Source organism: Notechis scutatus, chromosome 2 (assembly GCF_049901735.1).
Source record: "Notechis scutatus isolate UNSWTSFEM ecotype Mainland chromosome 2, rNotScu1.2, whole genome shotgun sequence".
Classification (NCBI taxonomy): domain Eukaryota; kingdom Metazoa; phylum Chordata; class Lepidosauria; order Squamata; family Elapidae; genus Notechis; species Notechis scutatus.
Window position 1 is genome coordinate 150,914,974 of NC_142010.1, and position 20,706 is coordinate 150,935,679.

A 20,706-nucleotide genomic window follows, 5' to 3' on the forward strand; every position below is an offset into this window, starting at 1 on the left:
ATGTGGTGGATTGAAACAAAGGGACCCAATTGAAATGATGCCGAAGGATTGGGAGTTTACAGTGCATAGTTTAAGCAAGGCCTGCTGTATTTGTGTGAAGGAATGATGCTGAGGTGGCTGTCTCCATTTGGGGAAAGCAGCTACAATAAGGCAAAAATGCTTCCCACTCCCCACGTCCCTCAGGCTAATCCCAGGCTTTCTCCCAAAGAGCAATAAAAGTTTACAGGCTCCAGAACCTTGAAGGAGATAGGCTTATCTACCCATTCCTCCCTCCTTCCTTCCTTCCTTCCTTCTTTCCTTCCTTCCTTCCTTCCATCCATCCATCCATCCATCCATCCATCCATCCACCTATTTCCCCACTCCAGTTTACTCACAAGGATTCAGATGTCAAGCTAATTGAGCCACACCTTGGCGTTTTTAGGAACATGCCAATGCTCATACACAACTTCCACCTTATCTATCCCCCAACCTACAAAAGTGTGGGTATGTAGAAAAAGGGGATTAGAAGACAACAAGCAGACAAGGAAGCGGGAAGTACAGTCTGGGAAATATATAATGATTATACGCAAGTAAAGAAAATTATTAGTCAAATGCCAAGACCACAAGCTGCAATAAGCAGCCTGTGGCGTGTTTCCTGCCTGGAGCTTGGTAGCAGCCAGAAGAGGTGTAGCTATCCCGGGGTTGCACCTAATCCCAACAGGGGCAATAACTTTTGGGGGGAGACAAAGGTTGAATGCTGTATAAGCTTTAAGACTTTTATTTGTTACATGGTCTTATTTGTGTGGCTACTCAACTTGCAAAACTTAGGAGGGTGGAGTTAAACAGCAGCCTATTGTTGAGAAAGTTGTGTGCTGCAATAGAACATTTTGTACAGTTCTATGCTGTGCTGTGTCCAATCCATGGAAAACAATCCTCACAATCTGCACTCTTTCTGAAGATGCTGTTCACAAGGAGTACCTTCCAATGATAAATTTGTGCAATTGCTTTTACATACTGTAGCCTCAAATTCAGAAGTTCTTGCCAGATCTTCTTTTCAAGAAAGCAATGATTTACTGTACTGATGTACTCTTAATTTATCTACTAGCTAATTCACTGCAAAACAACCTTTCCTGTGCTTTATCTAGTGCAGATAGTCTCCCTTCTAAATCTAACACCTTGCTGAATTTGTTTTTAGATGTATGGGGGAATTTTTTGATGTAGGCTGATAATTTTTAGAGCCCAAAGAGCATAGAGTTTCTTTGAATTGTATTGTAGTTGATTTTCTGGAGATTAGTCACTTGCCTCTGCTTCCCATTTTAATGTACTTTAATTCTACCCAGAAAAAAATAGATTCTGATAAGACAATGCTGCAAGACACACAGAAATGGAGCGCCCATTATTTCTGATAAGGAAAGTTTCTTCAACTTCTTCCTCTTTATTATACGACCTCCAAGTCTGCATTCTGCATTCTACCTCTGGCCTTCACTGGAATGCTTTGGGGATTTTCCCCCTTGATTTTTTCAAAAGAAGTATTTCTGATTATAAATCTTGGGGGTTTCCCCTGGACCATTTGTGCTCATGTGCAAATAACCCTGTTTGATGGCAAAACAAGAGCGCACATCCCTGAACATCGTAAGACAATATTCAGAATCTTGTGGTCAAAAGTTCCCTTCATCCGATCAATGTAAAAGGATGGCTTGAGCTTGCAGGACTTAACGTTGATGTGGCTAGCTTTGACATCAATTTCCTTGAGACATCCACAGCCTGGTGACTTGGCTACTGATCAGTTAGCCTTAAGGGACAGTTTCATCAGTACCGGTTGCGCTGCCAGGTGTTCTCAAGGAATTATTAAGCAAGATGGACCAGCTTGTTAGCACTTGGTTGAAAAAGATGTGAGCAGATCACGTTAGCGCTTAACTGCTTCTCTCCAGGTCTTTCAAAAATAACGCAAATGTGTGGCAATATCAACTAATCAGGACTGAGGAGCATCTTGATCAGTTTTGCACACACACTGAATCAGCAGCGCTACTCCTGAAATTCTCTGAATTTCAACCGTTTTGAAAGTGCAGATAAGAGAGGCAACAATACTATGGGGTTGTGGTCAACCTTATTGTAAAGCTTGGACTTCTTCACCCTTGTGCCCTTGATACACATTTGTTTTACTGGGATATTATTGCTGGTTGGAATGATGGGTGTTGAAGTCCAGGACCTCAGGATTTAGGGAAGGGCTGCCTTCTATGTTAAAAAAAATGTTTGGGGTTAGAAAGGTATTCTTGGTATCTGCAGATAACGTAGCTTATATTGGTGAATGCTTGGTGAAGTGTTTCATTTACGCAATTGTCTATTCCAACAGTTTTCCCTAGAAACAGATCAGTTCTTGAGGTAAAAGTAAAAAAACTGAAAAAGGGACATATAAAATAAGAAGATTTTGTTCTTCAGCGCTTTTGCTGTCACATTTTTATCCTTAACATTCCTCTTTATTTTCTACAGCCTTTCCTCCTCTGCTTTAATGGTCTGGCTGAGGGAATAGCATCACAGAGGCCTCTTTTTAAAAAAAAAAAAGCCTACACAATCATGGCCTGGAAGATAGTGTAGAGATCCAAAGTCCCAGCGATACCTGTCTCTTCTATTTCTAACCCGTAGTTGGTGCATCTGTGTGTAGTATGCACATTTACCAACAAAACCGAAGCTTAGCTAACCGCAACCCCAGTTTCGGAGAAAAGCCCATACCCCATGTGATTTGCTGGAACTGCTGGCTTTACTTCTCCACACCAGAAACCACATCCTTGTTTACATGGGGGGGTAGCAATGAGTCACTTGTTCCCATGATGCAGTGTGCAGCAGCCCGCCAAAATATTTTTGAGCAATATCATTTTTGACTGTTGCTTTGACACTGCTACCTGATGAGGGGATGGTACTAGAATGAGCTTAGGTGAATGGACAGCTCTAATGAGACCAGGTGTCTAATCCTTGAGAGACAACACATCTAATAGCTCCTGTTTCCTCTCTCTTCCACTGTACAGAAAGTTCCAGAACATCACTGGCATAGGGTGGCTTTGAGGATAGGTTTCCTTCAGTAACACCATGTTAATGTCATGCGATGTGCCATTCTCCTGGCTATTCCTGCTTTTCTGCCTGGCTAAATTCTGAATCTGTGCAGTCTTGTGGCAGGCCAGGTTTCCCCTGCCCCCCTGAGCATTGTACAAGGAGTCCTCATTTAGCAACTGCCTTGTTTAGCAACCGTTCACAGTTACAACAATGATGAAAAAGTAACTTTACAGACTTTGCAGGTCTGCAAATCAAAGGAAAATTGAAATAAGGTCTCAGTCACAGTCACTTAGTGACTGGCTTGCTTAACAACCAACTTGCTGCTCCCAGTTGTCGCTAAATGAGGACCACCAGTAGCTCCCTATGTATGTATTCATTTACTTTAATTTTGATGCCACCCAACTCCCAAGTGACACTCTGCAGTTCACAATGTAAACCAGTCAATAACATAAATTTAAAAAAAAAAATACAAAGGGAGAACATTTGGTGCTGGAAAGCTGGCTAGTCCATCAATTGACTTCTCAGATGAAGCTACCTTAAGTAACTAGGGCAGAATGCAGGGAGCTGTTGTCCCATGCTCCTCTGAAAACGGGTCGGAGATGACTTAAATTTAGTTTGCAGTTGCGTTTGTGGAAGAAGTGTAACTTTTATTTAAACCTCTTCAAAAGAACCCGCCCAAGAATAACAAGAACCTGCTGCTTTACTCTCATTGATGTGCCTTTCAAATGAGGGTGGGATGGGGGGGGTTTGTTGCTGTTTGCTCCAGATATACCCCATGAGGATGTTGTGGTTCCTGACAGCTTCAGAGGAGTTGCACAAAGAGTCTTGTTTATGCCTGAAGCAATGGCAGATCTGCTAGGTGGTTGTGAAGGCAGGAAGAGAAGCTAATAGGGAAGGCAGAAGGCATAGTGCAGAAAATGGGAGGGATTGCGGCTTACAAGGATTTAGGTAGAGGCAGGAAGCAGGCATGGTGGAACCTGATGCCATTAAGGAAGGGGTCCATAGGTTTTATCCTAGAAAGTCGGTCATGCAGTTTTTTCTGCTTTTGAAAATTTGCTTCCTCCGCTCCCCTGGTTCTTCCCCTGCCATGCCAGCTCCACTGAATGGAAAGATGCAAAATTCTCCCTCACCACTGCTACAGCAGATTACGAGCTCTAACACACCGTATTGTCACCTAAGCTTTGCTTTCCACCAAGGTTAGACTGTTGCACTAATCCTCCCACAGTCATTGATCAGAGTTGTTAATGAGAGTTGTAATTAAACACATCTGGAAAAAGTCTGCAGCAAAGTAGTGCCTGTGTGGTTGAGGGTATCTCCTTACTACAGGTAGTCTTCAACTTACAACCATTGCTTAGCAACCGTTCAGAGTTACAACACACCACTTCCCCCAGGGATATTTACCACCCAGATTTGAAGTTCTGATGTCTACACACACACACACACACACACACACACACACACAAACACACAGATAGATGATCATATTTTGGTGCTCAGCAACCAACCCACATTTATAGCTGTTTGCAGTGTCATGGGACTGCAATTTCCAGCAAAACAAACATACAAACACCCAACATTGCAGTCAGTGGGTTCACTTCGCCACCATCACATTTACTTTAATGACTGCAGTGATTCTCTTCACCGCCACAGAAAAGGTTGTAAAATCAGGTACAAACAGATGGTGGCCCACTTAATGACTGGCACAACTTATACAACTGTAACTCCTGCCTCAATTGCAATTGTTAAGTCAAGGATACCTGTAGTTCCTTCTGTCCCCTGTAGGGAATGAGTGGGTGGTCTGCAAAGAGTGCAAGGGACTCCATTTTACAGTTTGCCCAAGGGCCCTGCGCCAAGATTGCCCCTCTGAAATGAGCTTCAAGACATAGAAGTTTTCAAGCCCAACTTTTTTTTTTCTTTTGCAAAACTATAAACATAAAATTATTTTTTTATTTGAAGGCCCTCGTGGTCTCTCTTCTCACCTCTTCGGCCCATCTCACAACTGACTGAAGAACAAGACCGTATTGCCACCATTTGCACCAACAATTGTAGGGTATGATCCAAAAGGACATATAGCTCAACAAAGAAATCCCTCACACTGATTTCGCTGTGTTTAATTGGATTCTCAAGGAATTCCTCTCTGTTTGGGATCCCATTTCCCATTTTCTTTGGATTTGTGCTTTGATAAGAACAGAACTTGGAATCTTTTTTTTCCCAAAACAGTCTGAATGAGATCGACTTTCACAAATCTAGAGCTACTGATTAAATTAAGTTAATTCAATAATTTAATTAAATTCTGTTATGTCAGTTGCAGCAGGATAAGGAAGCAGAAACTGTTTAAACAACTCAAAATAGGAAGAAGTGTTAGCACTTCTCTGTAAATGCTTCTTTGATACACTATGGTGCAGTCAACCTTATTTATTTTCCAGAAATATTCCTTTGCCTGCCTCTCATTCTGCGTGATCCTCCTGAACTTTGCATCAGTAAGCTTTTTCCTCACTTGTCTCTGGAATTATCTCCATCTAACCTGCAGAGGCTTCCATTTTAAGATGGGAAAGCTGCTTTGTCTTGCTTTTCGTTGTCTTTTCAGCACCTCTTATCAGCTTCATTACGGTTTCATTTGTTCCTTCATTGTGGTTTTAGTTGATGAAGAATGGAACCAGAGCTTTCAGGTTTTGATTGCTAGATTACTCAGTGAAAGATGTAGTTTGACTTATTTTTGAACTGCACGTAGAAGGGTAAAGTTATGGCAAAAGGGGGAAACTAATTTAGTACTAGAAGAAAGAGGAAACAAATATTTTTCAATTTAATGGATGTCCCTGATCAAATGTTTTTTAACTGATAAAACATATAACAAAGATGTGGTGCAGATGGTACTGATGGAGTAAAATTGCATACTATAAAGGCAAACCCCTAATTCCATGTTTAACTGCCATGAGAAGATTTGAATCTTGATGGAAGTTGTAGAAGTTGATCAACCAAATCCTTCAAAATGAGACATGGGATTGGTAGTACTTGCCTTCAAGAAAGTATTGAATTGTAGAAGCCAAATAATGATTGCTGACTTTGCATTTCAACTTAAGAGAAGGAGAGAAGCCAATGTCTCTTATGGCATCTCTTACTTCCTCCTCCTTTGATTTGCTGTACTGCTAAACAACTTGTATTTAGTTTGCTGATGACACAACAGTGATTGGTCACATTCGAGACAACGATGAACCCGCATACAGACAACTTATACAACTTGCCTCGTGGTGTGACAGGAACAATCTGGAACTGAACACACTCAAAACCATAGAAATAGTGATAGACTTTAGAAGAAACCCTCCCATACTACTACCTCTTACAATACTAGACAGCACCGTATCAACAGTAGAGACCTTCACATTTCTAGGTTCTACTATATCACATGACCTAAAATGGACACCTAACATCAAAAATGTCATCAAAAAAGCACAACAAAGAATGTTCTTTCTGCGCCAACTCAGAAAGCTCAAACTGCTGAAGGAGCTGCTGATACAGTTCTACAGAGGAACGATTGAGTCTGTCATCTGCACCTCTATAACCGTCTGGTTTGGTTCTGCAACCCAACAGGATAGACACAGACTTCAGAGAGTAATTAGGACTGCAGAAAAAAACAACTACTACCAACCTGCCTTCAATCGAGGATCTGTATACTGCACAAGTCAAAAAGAGGGCTGTGAAAATATTTACAGACCCCTCACATCCCGGACAGAAACTGTTTCAACTCCTTCCCTCAAAACAACACTATAGAGCACTGCACACGGAACAACTGGATACAAGGATAGTTTTTTCCCGAAAGCCATCACTCTACTAAACAAATAATTCCCTCAACCCTGTTCAACTATTACAAAGTCTGCACTACTATTACTGTTAAATCTTGTCATCACTCCTTATCTATCACCCATGCCCTCTCACTTGTGACTGTATGACTGTAACTTTGTTGCTTGTATACTTACAATTTATATTGACTCTTTCCTAGTATGATTGATTGCTTATTGTACCCTATGACTATAATTAAGTGTCATACTTTATGATTCTCGACTGCTGACGAATGTATCTTTTCTTTTATGTACACTGAGAGCATATGCACTAAGACAAATTCCTTGTGTGTCCAGTCACACTTGGCCAATAAAGTATTCTATTCTATTCATAAATAAATAAATAAATAAATAAAAATAAAAAAACTTATTTCTTTGCTCAGAAAAAAACTGGAACTGAATTTCCATCCCAGTTAAAAGTATCAAGAAACTGATTTGGGGTTGAGGCTTTCTTGGCTGCAGATTCCAAAAGAGCTCACTTTTTTTACTCTTATTGATCATTCTTCAGGATCTTTGAATAGCTTACATACAGTCAGAAAACTGGTGGCCTGGAAGATATGACACCAAAAGAAAAAAAAAAGCAAGGAGTAGGACTGGGTGAAGAGCAAACCTCGGTACTAATTATTAAATAGTATTGCTTAAAAGGTTAGTTAAGAGGTCAGAGTAAAGATGAAAAGAAAGGCTGAGAAATTGGTCTTCAGGCATTGCTGACGATGGGGTGGCTCTACGCCTCGTCTCTTTCCCAGAGATGCAAGGAAAAAAGGGATTGAGGCCTACATTTCTGCACCTACTTTTTCTAGGCCTTTCTCGGGAAGCCCCAAGTGTGGTGTTGCACTGACGCTGCTCTCCTGTTTCCTTTTCCTAGCTGACCAGGTATACGGTGACCAAGACATGCATGAAGTGGTCAGGAAGCACTGCATGGACTACTTGGTGAGTGAGAGCGGGAGTGCTGTGGAGGGCAGATTTCCACCGCCATCTCTGAATCTGACATTCAGGACTGCAGCTGTCAGGCATCCTGGCAAGAACCAGGGCAGATCAGGTTAGGCTCCTGGGCAGCTGTCTCTGGAAAAAGTGCCTCTTTCCTGCAGAGGAATTTCTCTGAAACCTGAAGCTCTGTATCTGCTATTACACTCATCAGTTATCCAGACAGTGAAAAAAAGGCCTCCCGTTTTTTTGTTTTTTTTGTTTGTTAAATTTGCATCTGCAACGCATAGCCGCATTTCACTGTTAAGAACAAACCCAAAGCATTCCTGTCCCCCCCCCACTCCACCCCCACCCCCCCAATTTGCTAGCACAGATCAAAAGGTGTCAAGACTAAATTTCGGTATTAAGCAGCTGCTTCTGAAGGTTGGGGTTCAGGCAGAGCCATCTGTAAATGGCTTCCAAGCGATAGGGGCAGCCCTGGCCTTGCACAATCTCATCGAAAGGGAAACGATTCTGCAAAATTCCTTTGGGTATGCGGGAGGAGAAGCTGCTTCCCTCCCCACTCCCCCCCCCCCAAGAATTCCCATGTCTCTGGGTTAACTCGGTTGTACAGGTGGCCTTGTTCAAACATGACTCCCACTGTTTGAGCTCCAGTGATCGGGGAGCCAAGGGAGCCCTTTTTTTCACTGACTGGATAAAGCGTCAAGGATTTATATTGCAAGACCACCTTTGGTCACTTATTGTCCTCCTCTTGCTTCTTTTGCCCACCTGGGAGTCTGTCTGCTTCCCTCTCATCTTGAGGCCATCTCTCATTTCAGATGAAGAATGCCGACTACTTCTCCAATTATGTGACAGAAGATTTCACCACTTACATTAACCGCAAACGGAAAAACAACTGTCATGGCAACCATATTGAGATGCAGGCTATGGCAGAGATGTACAACCGACCTGTGGAGGTTTACCAGTATGGCACAGGTATAGGCACCTGTTCCCTGTTTCAGTTGCATCCCTGATTCTTCCATCCGGGCAAGTGGAGTTGTTGGTTCCCTGCCTGTCCTACAGAAGAGCCAAGGTCACCCATCCTGTGCTGCCATTTTTCCCTTCCAGAGCCCATCAATACTTTCCATGGCATCCATCAGAATGAGGATGAACCCATCCGGGTGAGCTATCACCGCAACATACATTACAACTCCGTGGTGAACCCCAACAAGGCCACCATTGGGGTGGGACTAGGGCTGCCCTCCTTCAAGCCAGGGGTGAGTTTTTCCTGGTCGACATCTGGGGGGAGGCTTTTTAGGATGGGCAAAAGGTTGGTGACCAATGTCCTGTTCCATTCTCGTTCTTCATGAGCTGGACTATTATTAGCTTCACGATTATCCAGGATAATAGCCAGGAACGTGGCCACAGCCTGGCTTTGGAAAATTGGAGCAAAGAGAATTTTATAACTGTTATAAGTTACAAGAAACTTGCATAGTGTGTTTTGTGAACACAACTTTCCAATATGGACACACAACATTGGGAGGGGATATTCTAAGATCTGTGTTTGGCTTTTGCAGCTGCATTCCAAAAACGGGCATGTCTAACATAAATAGCTGGACCCTAGGCAAATTCTCATTTTGATTGAACTTTAACTTAATTCAAGTCCTTAACTACGGCTATCATATAATTATTTTCCTTGTAATCATTATGTTACTATTTTCCCTTTCTGCCTCATTCAAAAATACACTGCTCAAAAAAATAAAGGGAACACTTAAACAACACAATGTAACTCCAAGTCAATCACACTTCTGTGAAATCAAACTGTCCACTTAGGTAGCAACACTGATTGACAATCAATTTCACATGCTGTTGTGCAAATGGAATAGACAACAGGTGGAAAGCATAGGCAGTTAGCAAGACATCCCCAATAAAGGAGTGGTTCTGCAGGTGGTGACTACAGACCACTTCTCAGTTCCTATGCTTTCTGGCTGATGGTTTGGTCACTTTTGAATGCTGGCGGTGCTTTCACTCTAGTGGTAGCATGAGATGGAGTCTACAACCCACACAAGTGGCTCAGGTAGTGCAGCTCATCCAGGATGGCACATCAATGCGAGCTGTGGCAAGAAGGTTTGCTGTGTCTGTTAGCGTAGTGTCCAGAGCATGGAGGCACTTCCAGGAGACAGGCCAGTATATCAGAAGACATGGAGGAGGCCATAGGAGGGCAACAACCCAGCATCAGGACCACTACCTCCACCTTTGTGCAAGGAGGGACAGGAGGAGCACTGCCAGAGCCCTGCAAAATGACCTCCAGCGGGCCACAAATGTGCCTGTGGCTGCTCAAACGGTCATAAACAGACTCCATGAGGGTGGTATGAGGGCCCGACGTCCACAGGTGGGGGTTGTGCTTACAGCCCAACACCGTGCAGGATGTTTGGCATTTGCCAGAGAATACCAAGATTGGCAAATTCACCACTGGCGCCCTGTGCTCTTCACAGATGAAAGCAGGTTCACACTGAGCACATGTGACAGACGTGACAGGGTCTGGAGATGCTGTGGAGAACGTTCTGCCTGCAACATCCTCCAGCATGACCGGTTTGGCAGTGGGTCAGTAATGGTGTGGGGTGGCATTTCTTTAGGGAGCCGCACAGCCCTCCATGTGCTCGCCAGAGGTGGCCTGATTGCCATTAGGTACCGAGATGAGATCCTCAGATCCCCTGTGAGACCATATGCTGGTGTGGTTGGCCCTGGGTTCCTCCTAATGCAAGACAATGCTAGACCTCATGTGGCTGGAGTGTGTCAGCAGTTCCTGGAAGACGAAGGCATTGATGCTATGGACTGGCCCTCCCGTTCCCCAGACCTGAATCCAACTGAGCACATCTGGGACATCATGTCTCGCTCCATCCACCAGGACTGTCCAGGAGTTGGGGGATGCTTTAGTCCAGGTGTGGGAGGAGATCCCTCAGGAGACCATCCGCCACCTCATCCAGGAGCATGCCCAGGCGTTGTAGGGAGGTCATACAGGCACGTGGAGGCCACACACACTACTGAGCCTCATTTTGATTTGTTTTAAGGACATTACATCAAAGTTGGATCAGCCTGTAGTGTTTTTTCCACTTTAATTTTGAGTGTAACTCCAAATCCAGACCTCCATGGGTTGCTAAATTTGATTTCCATTGATAATTTTTGTGTGAGTTTGTTGTCAGCACATTCAACTATGTAATGAACAAACTATTTAATAAGAATATTTCATTCATTCAGATCTAGGATGTCTTATTTTTGTGTTCCCTGTATTTTTTTGAGCAGTGTATATGTTGACGGCAACATTTGGAGTGAAGGATGCTGGAGAAGAGGACTACCCCCAAAATTTGGGGGAGCTTTAACACACGCACCTCTTTCCCAAAGTATAAAACAGTTGCTCCAATAGAGCTTTGTCACATTTGATAAAAAATAATTTGACCCTACTTTTTCTGTCTTCAAAAATACATTTTAAAACAACAGATAGCTCTTTTTAAGCTGTAGTGCAGTATTTTTCAGCCTTGGCAACTTTAAGATGCGTGGACTTCAACTCCCGGAATTCCACAGCCAGCATGTTCACACATGCATCAGCCAGTCCACACATCTTAAAGTCATCAAGGTTGAGAAACACACACTTCTATAGTGCATAGGTCGGAGGTCCCACATCCTTTAGGGACAAGAGAATCTGTTCAAATCATGGCCTACTATCTCTGTACACTTCTCAAGTAACCACCTGGCCAAGCAGCTCTAGCACATCCTCTCGGCTGGGGAATTCTGGAAATCCACATATCTTCAAGCTGCCATGATAATAGAAAGTTTTCCCGGCCTGGCCCCTCAGCTACTAGGAGACTACCTTTGGTCTCCCTCCTAGTTCTAGCAAAGCAACCATTCTCCAAGGCTGTTTATATATTGTTTACAGTGATTTAACCCATCTCTTCCCTGTGCCGGGGAGAAACTGAGCACCTGTCTGTTGTCTGTTCTCCCTAGGTGACCACCGGGAAAATGCTTCCCATTCTGCCCCAGTGCTGGTATTTGGAGGGATATTCACATTTTGAAGCTTCTCTGTTCAAGAGAGGAAGAGAGAGAAAAAAAAAGGCTTCGGGTTATTGGGACTGCGATGGGCTTGCTAAATCTCCTTTTGCTCCTTGTAGTATGCAGAGCAGTCCTTGATGAAGAATGCCATCAAGACCTCGGAGGAGTCCTGGATCGAGCAGCAGATGCTGGAGGATAAAAAGCGAGCGACTGACTGGGAAGCCACCAATGAGGCCATCGAAGAACAGGTTGCCAGAGAGTCTTATTTGCAGTGGCTGCGTGACCAGGAAAAGCAAGCCAGACAGGTTTGGCTTTCTTTTCTTCGTACAGGGAGGCAAAATAAGAGCTGTCGGGATACCTCGGGGTCCCTGCAGGACTGCGGGCATGGGCATGAGTATAACTAGCCCTTTTTGGCCACGGAAATTTTAAAAAAGGCCCTAGCCCCCTGACGAGCACCCTCGCTCTTCTTCCCTCAGCCCCGCAAAGCCAGCGCTACCTGCAGCTCTGCCACGGCGGCCGCAGCGAGCGGTTTGGAAGAATGGAGTGGCCGTTCCCCACGCCAGCGCAGTTCAGCTTCTTCCCCAGAACATCCCGACCTGCACAATGAGCTGAGTGCTGCCAAGCCCCCTTCTCCTGGAAGCACTGCAGCCCTAGCACTTACCAAGCCCCCCTCGCCCTGTGCTCCAGGTGAGTGTTCTGTGGATTGGGGTGTAATGCTGTAAGACAATTCTGTGGATTGGGGTATAATGCTATAAGAGTCACGCTGCCAGGCACTGCCCTATAATACTCTCTCTTGTAGCATCTGGGACATTATAGGGCAGTGTCTGGCAGCGTGACTCTTACAGAATCCTTAGACAGGGCCTGGGACCTCCCAATTTACAAAAATGTCTGGGATCTCCCTGGGTTACTACATTTTATAAGACTGCAGTATTGTCATGCGATATCCCTAAATTCTTCATACCATAAGTTTTCGGACACTTAATGTTTCTGGCATGAGGCACTCAGACCATTACGTGAAAAGATTGCTAAATGAATTGGGAAGTTGACTTTTCCTTGAGACACAGGTCAGACAAGTGCCAGCACATCATTTCAGTATAACAAAACACCTGAAAGATTTTTGGGGGGAGAAAAAGGCTTCTATGTATTTTTAATTGTCAGCCATAAGACAGGGATGGTTATGCAACATGTCAATTCCTGCCTACATAGGAAGTAGTTGCCCCGGGTTTTCATCCAGGAACCAAGTTACTTGTGCAATAGTATTAAAACCATACTACAGATGCTACTTAACAAACTACAATATATCTTAACTTACAGAGACTGGATCTTCCTTTTGAAGGTGCAAAGGGTGACTGGAAGAGCACTGTGCTTTCTTCCTTCATAGCTTCATCCTTCCCAGCCAGTTTTGAATTCTGACAATGCAGTTCGGAGAAAATAGATGGTAATCTGATTAGAGCAGGAGTGAAGATGAGAGAGCTGATTTTTTCATGCATTCGGGAACTTGCCAGACACTTTTTAATAGAGCTCTTTGAGAAACTATATTAATGAAAATATAATAGCGTGTTAAAGTCTACACAAACAAAAGTCAGAGATAATGCCCTTTTTGGCCCAAATATCCAATTCTTAAGCACAGATAACTTTAACATAAGATTTAGCTTTGCAGAGTTACAAACTAAAAGAAGGCAATTCAGAAGAGCAGAACAACCCAGAGACGCAAATAGCTTAATATCTAGTAGTTAGAAAGGAGGGGTTTTTTTTCCCCCCCAAAGGCAGACCTTCGTAGCCATGTTCTGCTGAAGTGCCATTGTTGGGAAGGGATATCCTAATCAGAATTTTATCTTTGTTTTCTGGCCTAGGGGGTGGCAAAATCAACCACTGCAACCCATCTACCCACAGTTTAAATGGCATCTTGAATGATTCTATTGCAGAGAGAATAGTAAATGGATGATGAAGTTGGGTCATAATTTATGTGTCATGTTTCCACAGAATCCACACTGTTTTTTTAACCCTTGTGCATTACATTAGGATTGGTAGCTACACACACACCCTTTTTTTTTTAAAAAAAGTTGAAATTCTTAGGAATCTTATCTTGCCTCATGGATTGTTTTATCAATGCTAATTTCTGCCTTGCAAAATAGTGACAGACATTTTGCGTTCCCAAGAAATGTAGATCTTTCAGGTGTTACTTTTCAACGGAAAATAATTGTTGTCATTTGTCTAAAGAAAGTTGCACTTATGTAAACTTCCAAGTCTTCAGATAACCGTCTGCAATAGGTCACTCAGTTCTGAATCCTGCAATGCAAAGTTTTCATTTGCAGTTTCCACCTCTCACAGGTACAAGCAGCCAGCTGTCTGCAGGCGGCGGGCGAGTAACCCCACCCTTAGTGTCATTGTATCCAGCCCTGGAGTGCCGGGCAATAATGCAACAGATGTCGCCCACAGCGTTCGGTAAGTGCCCTCATTTTGTCCCGCAGGCATGGCTGGACTCTTGGATTAGCTGGTTTTCAGCTTTCATACCTTTAAAAAGCAATGCCTTCTGGCGCTGAAAGCCATGCCAGTGTTATAGTCCGTCTCTTTAGTTTCACTCTACAGAACCTCACATGTTAAAATGCTCCCAACATTTGATCCTTAATCTTGTGGACTGGATGTAAAGGTTTAAACTGCTCTACAAAACAGCTGGCTTTTACACAAGGCGATGTTGTCTAGTAGCTGCGGCCACACAGGTGTCCAGGGCAACCAGATCTTCATATTTATTTATCCACAGCGCGATGATGATCATTTGTCTGTTTGTTTTTCTTTTTGGTATAGGAAAAAAAGAATATAGTCAAAATAAGGGCGTTGTAATTTCCATTAGAGCATCACGCTTGTTTTTAGAATTTACCCAATTAAAAAAATGGGAAGGCTGGGAATCTCGCCCAAATTCAGCAGCACAGGGTCCACATGGGCTCTGTAGAAATGCACCTGGGAAAGCCACAAGTGGTTAAGCGTGCAAGGTCTCCGCAGCCCCGTTCAGAGCATTACATGGGCTGGTGGGAATGGACTTGTGGCAGGGGAATTAAACTGGCTCTGGGTGTGAAAGAGGATGGTGGCCAGGAGAATCAAGAGAACGGGTGACGTGGGCAGTGTACAAAGCAGGATTGGAAGAAGCACACAGTTTTTCCCATCCTTGAGCACTGACTGTGCCGGTAGAGGCAGAGCCGAGCTTATTCGATAGACACGATTCCCTCATTCTGCTCTCTCCCCTCCTTTGACTGTCTTTGGCCAGGTCTGAGCGACTGGGATGACGATGAGATCCTGGCCTCGGTGCTGGCCGTTTCGCAACAGGAGTACTTGGAAAGCATGAAGAAAGGCGCCCTGCACAGAGACAGTGGTTCCGACAAGAGTTGATGCCTGATGTCCGGCTCTTGCGCTCGCCTGACACCCCTTCGGTGCATGTTTTTGGCAGGAAGGATGATGACACTTGGGACCCCTCCCCTCCTCCACCGCTGCTGATCAAGGCTCCTTCCGTTGCCCCTTTGCTCTCCCCACTTTTGGCTCTCCGCAGAAGACTCTCCCCTCTGGTGTGCTGGGAAACAGACAGGCGCAAGAGAGGGACAGGATCTCTTCCACAAGGAGCTGAAACACTCACAGACTGGGGCATGCTGGGCTTCCCCTTCATCTGCCGTTTTTCGTTATTAAAAAAAAAAAAAGAAAGAAACAGGAATTGAACTGGTCCTCAAGAGAGCCCCCTTCCCTTGGATTGGAGAGGTAGAGCTTTGCCTGCGGGTGATGGAGGGGGGGGAGAGAGAAGGGGAGGAGAACGGACGTTGGCTTTAGGGGTGTGGAGAGAGAGAGAGAGAGAGAGCCTCACTAGAAGGAAAATGCCACTGTACGGCCTGCTGGTTTCCCTCACCCTGGAGGCTGCGGGGGAATCGTGTACTTTGGGGGCAAGGAGAAGAGGAGCTGATAGGACACCACTTTTTTTTTTTTTTTTGCTCTTTCAGCCACATTCCCTGCCCTGAGGGAAAAACATTTTCAGCAAAGCGGGTCCTAAATCTGCAGCCATTTGAAATCATTCTGCCTTCCTCCAAAGAAAACTCCCCCCTCCCTCTTACCTGTAAGATGCTGTCCCTCCTTTTTCACTCAGTGCAATAGCCTCTCTTTTCTCTTCCCACCCACCTCTTTTTTTTTTTTCCTTTTCTTTTTTTCTTCACTTGTGGCTCTTGACCACCCGGCAGGCATCCCCTCTTCCACCCTTGCCAATGGGTTGGTCCAGCTCTCTGGTCTAGCTGCTCTCCTGGCTCTGCTCCGTTGGCCTTGGTCCCTCCTGCTGCTGCCTTTTCGATTCTCCCTGTGCCTATAGCAGCAGCAGCAGAGGGAGAGGGGGGCACCGCTCACCAGTCAGTGTCAGGACCTTTCCCCCCTGAGCAGGTCTGCCTTTAGGGTAACGCTGAGAGGAAAAGAAACTGGGAACCAAATGGACTCTGGACAGAAAATAACGCGATGGAGGCTGCAGCTAACATGGAGGCGCACCAAGCTCTCCGGGGGGCAAAAATAGACTTTGACTCCCCTACTAAGGGCTGGTTCAAACTGGGGGGCATCTCCTGGGTCCTGGACTGTTGATGGACTGGCTTGAAAGTTTAAAACGAAACGAAACGAAAAAGCCAAGGAAGGAAGTGTTTCTGGTAATCTTACCTTTTCCAGGGGTGGTTGTCTTCCTCACTACATATGTAGTTATAATCTACCTATTGTGGCCATTTAGCTGTCCAAGCCTTGGTCTGAACAAGTGTTTCTTTACACTCAGATGTAAAGAAGCCATGTGCTCAGCTCCTCTTGGCGTCTTCATGCTGAGTCCCAAATTCCTGGAGGGACAGGAGAGACGCTGACATTCCTGCCCCCCCATTTGTTGCTCTCTGACGCTTCAAAGAGACATCTTTGAAAAGTGGGGAGGGGAGTCATCTGCTGCTTTAGAAGATGGATCCTGGAGACTCCACGGATGGCTGGTCTAAAAGTGGTATTTGGTGCCTGAAATAAAAATATAGGCAGAGTTGACCTCCTGCACGCTCTTTTCTCTCTCATTGTTTTTTTCTTCTTCGATTTTTTTCCTTGTGCACCATGGATGATGAGCTTCTCTGCATTGGAGGAGGGGGAAGGAGGAACTGAATTTGGAAAAGATGAGATGGGTGCTCTTACAGTCTACAACAGGGGTGTCAAACTCATGGCGGTGTCACGTGACGTATCGGGACCTTTCTCCCCTCCCTTTGCTAAACCGGGCGTGGGTGTGGCCAGCGTGTGAGGCATCTGGCCCGCAGGCCGGGAGTTTGACAGCCCTGGTCTACAAGAAGCAAATATTTATGCTGCTATTTCTCAAATGCTCAGTTGAGTTTTCTGCTTCCCAGAAACCTATTCTGTTGCCAATGAGGGGTTATGTTTGGTTGATGAGTCTGGTTGAAAAAGCACCATTTGACAATGAGTCTGGTGCTTTTCTAGGGACCCTCGATGGACAGTTCTTTAAGTCCACCCAAGTAGAACCAATGGGGAAGCCATTGTTTACCTGCTGAAATGAAAATACCACGTGGCTCTCTCTCCCTCCATTGGGTCATGTGCTCCACCCAAGGACTGCCCATCCAGTAATGAAGGTCCCATGATCAAAAACACACTTTCTGTGAGATCAGTGTCAGCAGAAGAGAATCGTGTGCATATGACTTTGATCTAATAGAACCAATCAAATGGTTTTGAGATGCATTCAATGGAGGATATCCATGCTCAGTACCATTAGTCCTTGTTCCTTTGCAACAAATTGAGATCCTAAGCAGCACGATAGACTTGAAGGTGGACACTGAAAGCCATCTTTGCATGCAGGATTTCAGTCTCTACCAGGGAGGAAAAGACAAATCTCATCTCCTGTTGATCTGTTGTTTGCATCTGGGCCTCATTCCTTGCCTGCCCTCTTGGTCACCTAACAGGCTGCTGCTTGTCTCTTGATGAGATCTTGAAGGTTTCTATGACCTGCTCTGCTATCACCTCTGAGGGAGGACAGGTTTTTAATTGACATGTGGCAGTCGGGGATTGGTATTTCCTTTTCCATGTTTGTGTATTGAACTGGGGGGATAGCTGATAAGTAGCAGTCAATCTCCTCTCTGCTAATGCCAATCCCTTCTCAACTCTGCTTGCACTGATAGATTTGAGGGCACTACATCAGTGCAACTGCTTAAGTTGTCCAGAGTTGGAGAAACCTGGTCTGATAGTCACAATCTACTTTTACCAGAAAGTATTAAGAGAGAAACCATAATAACAAAGTGGTAGGTTTGAAGCCACTTTCCGCTGGCTTTTTGTCACATCAAGTCCAAGCTGCGGCCAAAAAGAGGAATTATTTGGAAGTAGTACTGGAGCTGTTGAAACTAAGAATGAAAGAGCTGTGTTGGGTCAGGGCTCGAAATAAGCCCTGTTGCTTTCCAGTGAGGCAGGAGCAATTTTGGTCAATGAAAAGTGATTTTGAATTATTTTGGCTTCCAAATATAAATGCAGTTATAGTGATGGGATGATAAGAGTTGTAGCCCAATGTTTTTGGAGCATACCACAGGCAGGCAGATGGAGAGTTAACATGCTAAGGATGTATGTTGGACTGATCCATATTTGGACCAGAAAGAAACCCAGGCATGCCAAGATGACAGAATAAACAGCCCTTTCAATATGCCTTGGCTGCTGTGTTGAGGGAAATGCTTCCCTGTAAATAACTACAAGCAGAAAACCAACAAAAGAGGAAGTGGGCAGAAATCATTTATCTGACTGCTAGTTACTTCTTACATTGTTTGCATGAAGCTTAGTAAATAGAAAAGCAATAAAAATAATACCCGGATGGTACCAGTTCCTGTTGCATCTTATAGATCAGACAGCATGATGTCAGATGTAAAATACTTGATAAGTTAGATTATCCTGGGTGATTCCCCCCCCCTCCCCATATCTATGCTTTTCTCTGCTTTAAAATACAAAGTCCCCAGGAGATCTATATATTTCAGTGATGTAGATGTTGCTAGTACATTATCCTACCTCAATTTTCTGAGTCTGGTACTTTCTACCATTTGCGGAGGGTTTGTACTGCAACTTGGTTAGCAGAGATCCTTTTTTGAGGGGGCAGGGGATCCTGTAATGTATGTCCCCTGACATTCCTTTTGACATCTCAGGAGATATTAGACGAAGATGCCGCTGCTTCCAACATTGGAATAATTCAGAAATAAGCAAAGTGGAGTGAGGATGGTAGCCACGTTCTATTCATGTCTAAGGACATTGGGGGCGGGGGAAGAGGAAAGAGATCAGTGCTTCCAAGATCTGGGTAAATCATTCACAATTGAGTAAAAGTGGTTTTCTTTGGTGACAACAAACAAACATGTCACAACAAGGATATTTAAATTGGTTTAAAGACTGACATGCATACTAAAAAAAATATTTGAAAATCTCCCAACGTATTCCTATTAAGACAAAAACCAATGAATTTACCAATGGTAATTTGTTGAAATGACATCAAGATCACTCAAAGATGTGTTCTGGTAATAAAGGGAATCCTAGTTCCAACGGTCTACTCAACTGCTGAAGTTACAGTGGTGCTGAAGGAAGGGACATATGATTGTTCCTCAAAGACTTTCTGATAAATGGTTTCGAGTAAAAAGTTTGGAAACCACTGACTTAGGCAGTTCCTAGGAAGGAAATGGAAACTTATAGTGCTGCTACTGATGTGACAGCATCAGTCTTGTTCAATCCAATGCTGGCTATATTTGTGCAGTTCACTGAACCAGAAACTTGCCAGCCACATTTTAGCATAGTATATAAACCTAGTCCATGTGATTAAAGTTCAGTAGGTTGGATGAATACCCAAAAGTACATGAATGCCATTAATGGATCAACTCCACCTCTCCCATAAGTTATGACTGCTGACCTGAGATTACTTCCCCAACAATACCTATTTGGAGGCCCAAGGAACACCTTTTGGTAGATGCTAAGAGCTGGATTTCCAGTTGTAGATCAAACTTTATTTAACTGACCTGGCATCAATTTTGCTTTGAGAAGAAGGTTATAACTATTGAATGTAACAGACAGCAAGAAGATACTAGGATAATACTCTGACTAGACCAACTTGCTAGGTTTTAAGAAGTGAGCCTTTTAAGACTCCGATCAGTCCATTGGATATTCTTCATCAATGTGGTCATTTCCCATAATTCCCAACCATCAGTGATATAAAATAATCTGGAGGACACATCTTAGGAAAGGAGGGCATATCCAAGATTTATACTACACCTGGGAAAAACATTTCCCTCCCTACAAGGCTGGACTGAAATAAAAGTGTAAGGTAACCTGAGCTACATCTTTCCTTTTAAATTGATGCTATAAATTAAAATTAAGTGATGTTTTCCCCTTTATGTGGCCTTTTCTATAAAAAAAATAATGGCAATTTAGACCATTTTTAAGGTACTTTGTGGGCGCTACTCAAAGCTTTGGAAGGGGTTCTTCTGTGCCTTAAGGTTGGGTCATTTGTACTGTCCTCAACCTTTCTTGGCATCTCAAAGAAGGCCTTTATGCAGACATGGCAGTCTGGGTGGTAGTAAACACAGAATCCTCCCTTTATTGCATCCCAGTCCATGCAGCTAAACCAAAACCAGTAAATCACAAGATAATTTAGCACAGGGGTCTCCAGCCTTGGCCTCTTTTAAGACTTGTGGACTTCAACTCCCAGAATTCCTCAGCCAGCAAAGTGGCCAAGGTTAGAGACCCCTGATTTAGCGCAAATTGTGAACCAGGTAGTTACCATCAATTAGCTGACTCTTTAAGAAGTGCTGCTCCTGTCACGGAAGGACACAGCTGTTCTCCTGCTGTGGATAGGCCTGGACTGAGCACAGCATGTTAAAACCCACCCACCCACCCC

At 44.1% G+C, this 20,706-nt stretch overlaps 1 protein-coding gene across 4 annotated transcripts in view; it reads left to right on the forward strand.

The window, feature by feature from the left end:
- OTUD5 (OTU deubiquitinase 5) overlaps nt 1–16,841 on the forward strand; it is a 63,916-nt gene extending 47,075 nt beyond the window's left edge. For 3 of the 4 annotated variants that reach the window (XM_026676317.2, XM_087956747.1, XM_026676318.2), the window contains exons 3-9: nt 7,729–7,793; nt 8,606–8,762; nt 8,895–9,043; nt 11,933–12,118; nt 12,290–12,500; nt 14,145–14,258; nt 15,076–16,841. In XM_026676317.2, the coding sequence (XP_026532102.2) occupies nt 7,729–7,793; nt 8,606–8,762; nt 8,895–9,043; nt 11,933–12,118; nt 12,290–12,500; nt 14,145–14,258; nt 15,076–15,197 (1,004 nt within the window). In that variant the 3' untranslated portion in view covers nt 15,198–16,841. The remainder of the gene's footprint in view (nt 1–7,728; nt 7,794–8,605; nt 8,763–8,894; nt 9,044–11,932; nt 12,119–12,289; nt 12,501–14,144; nt 14,259–15,075) is intronic. The other variant, XM_087956748.1, reaches the window with a different exon arrangement.
- Nucleotides 16,842–20,706: the final 3,865 nt, after the last annotated feature.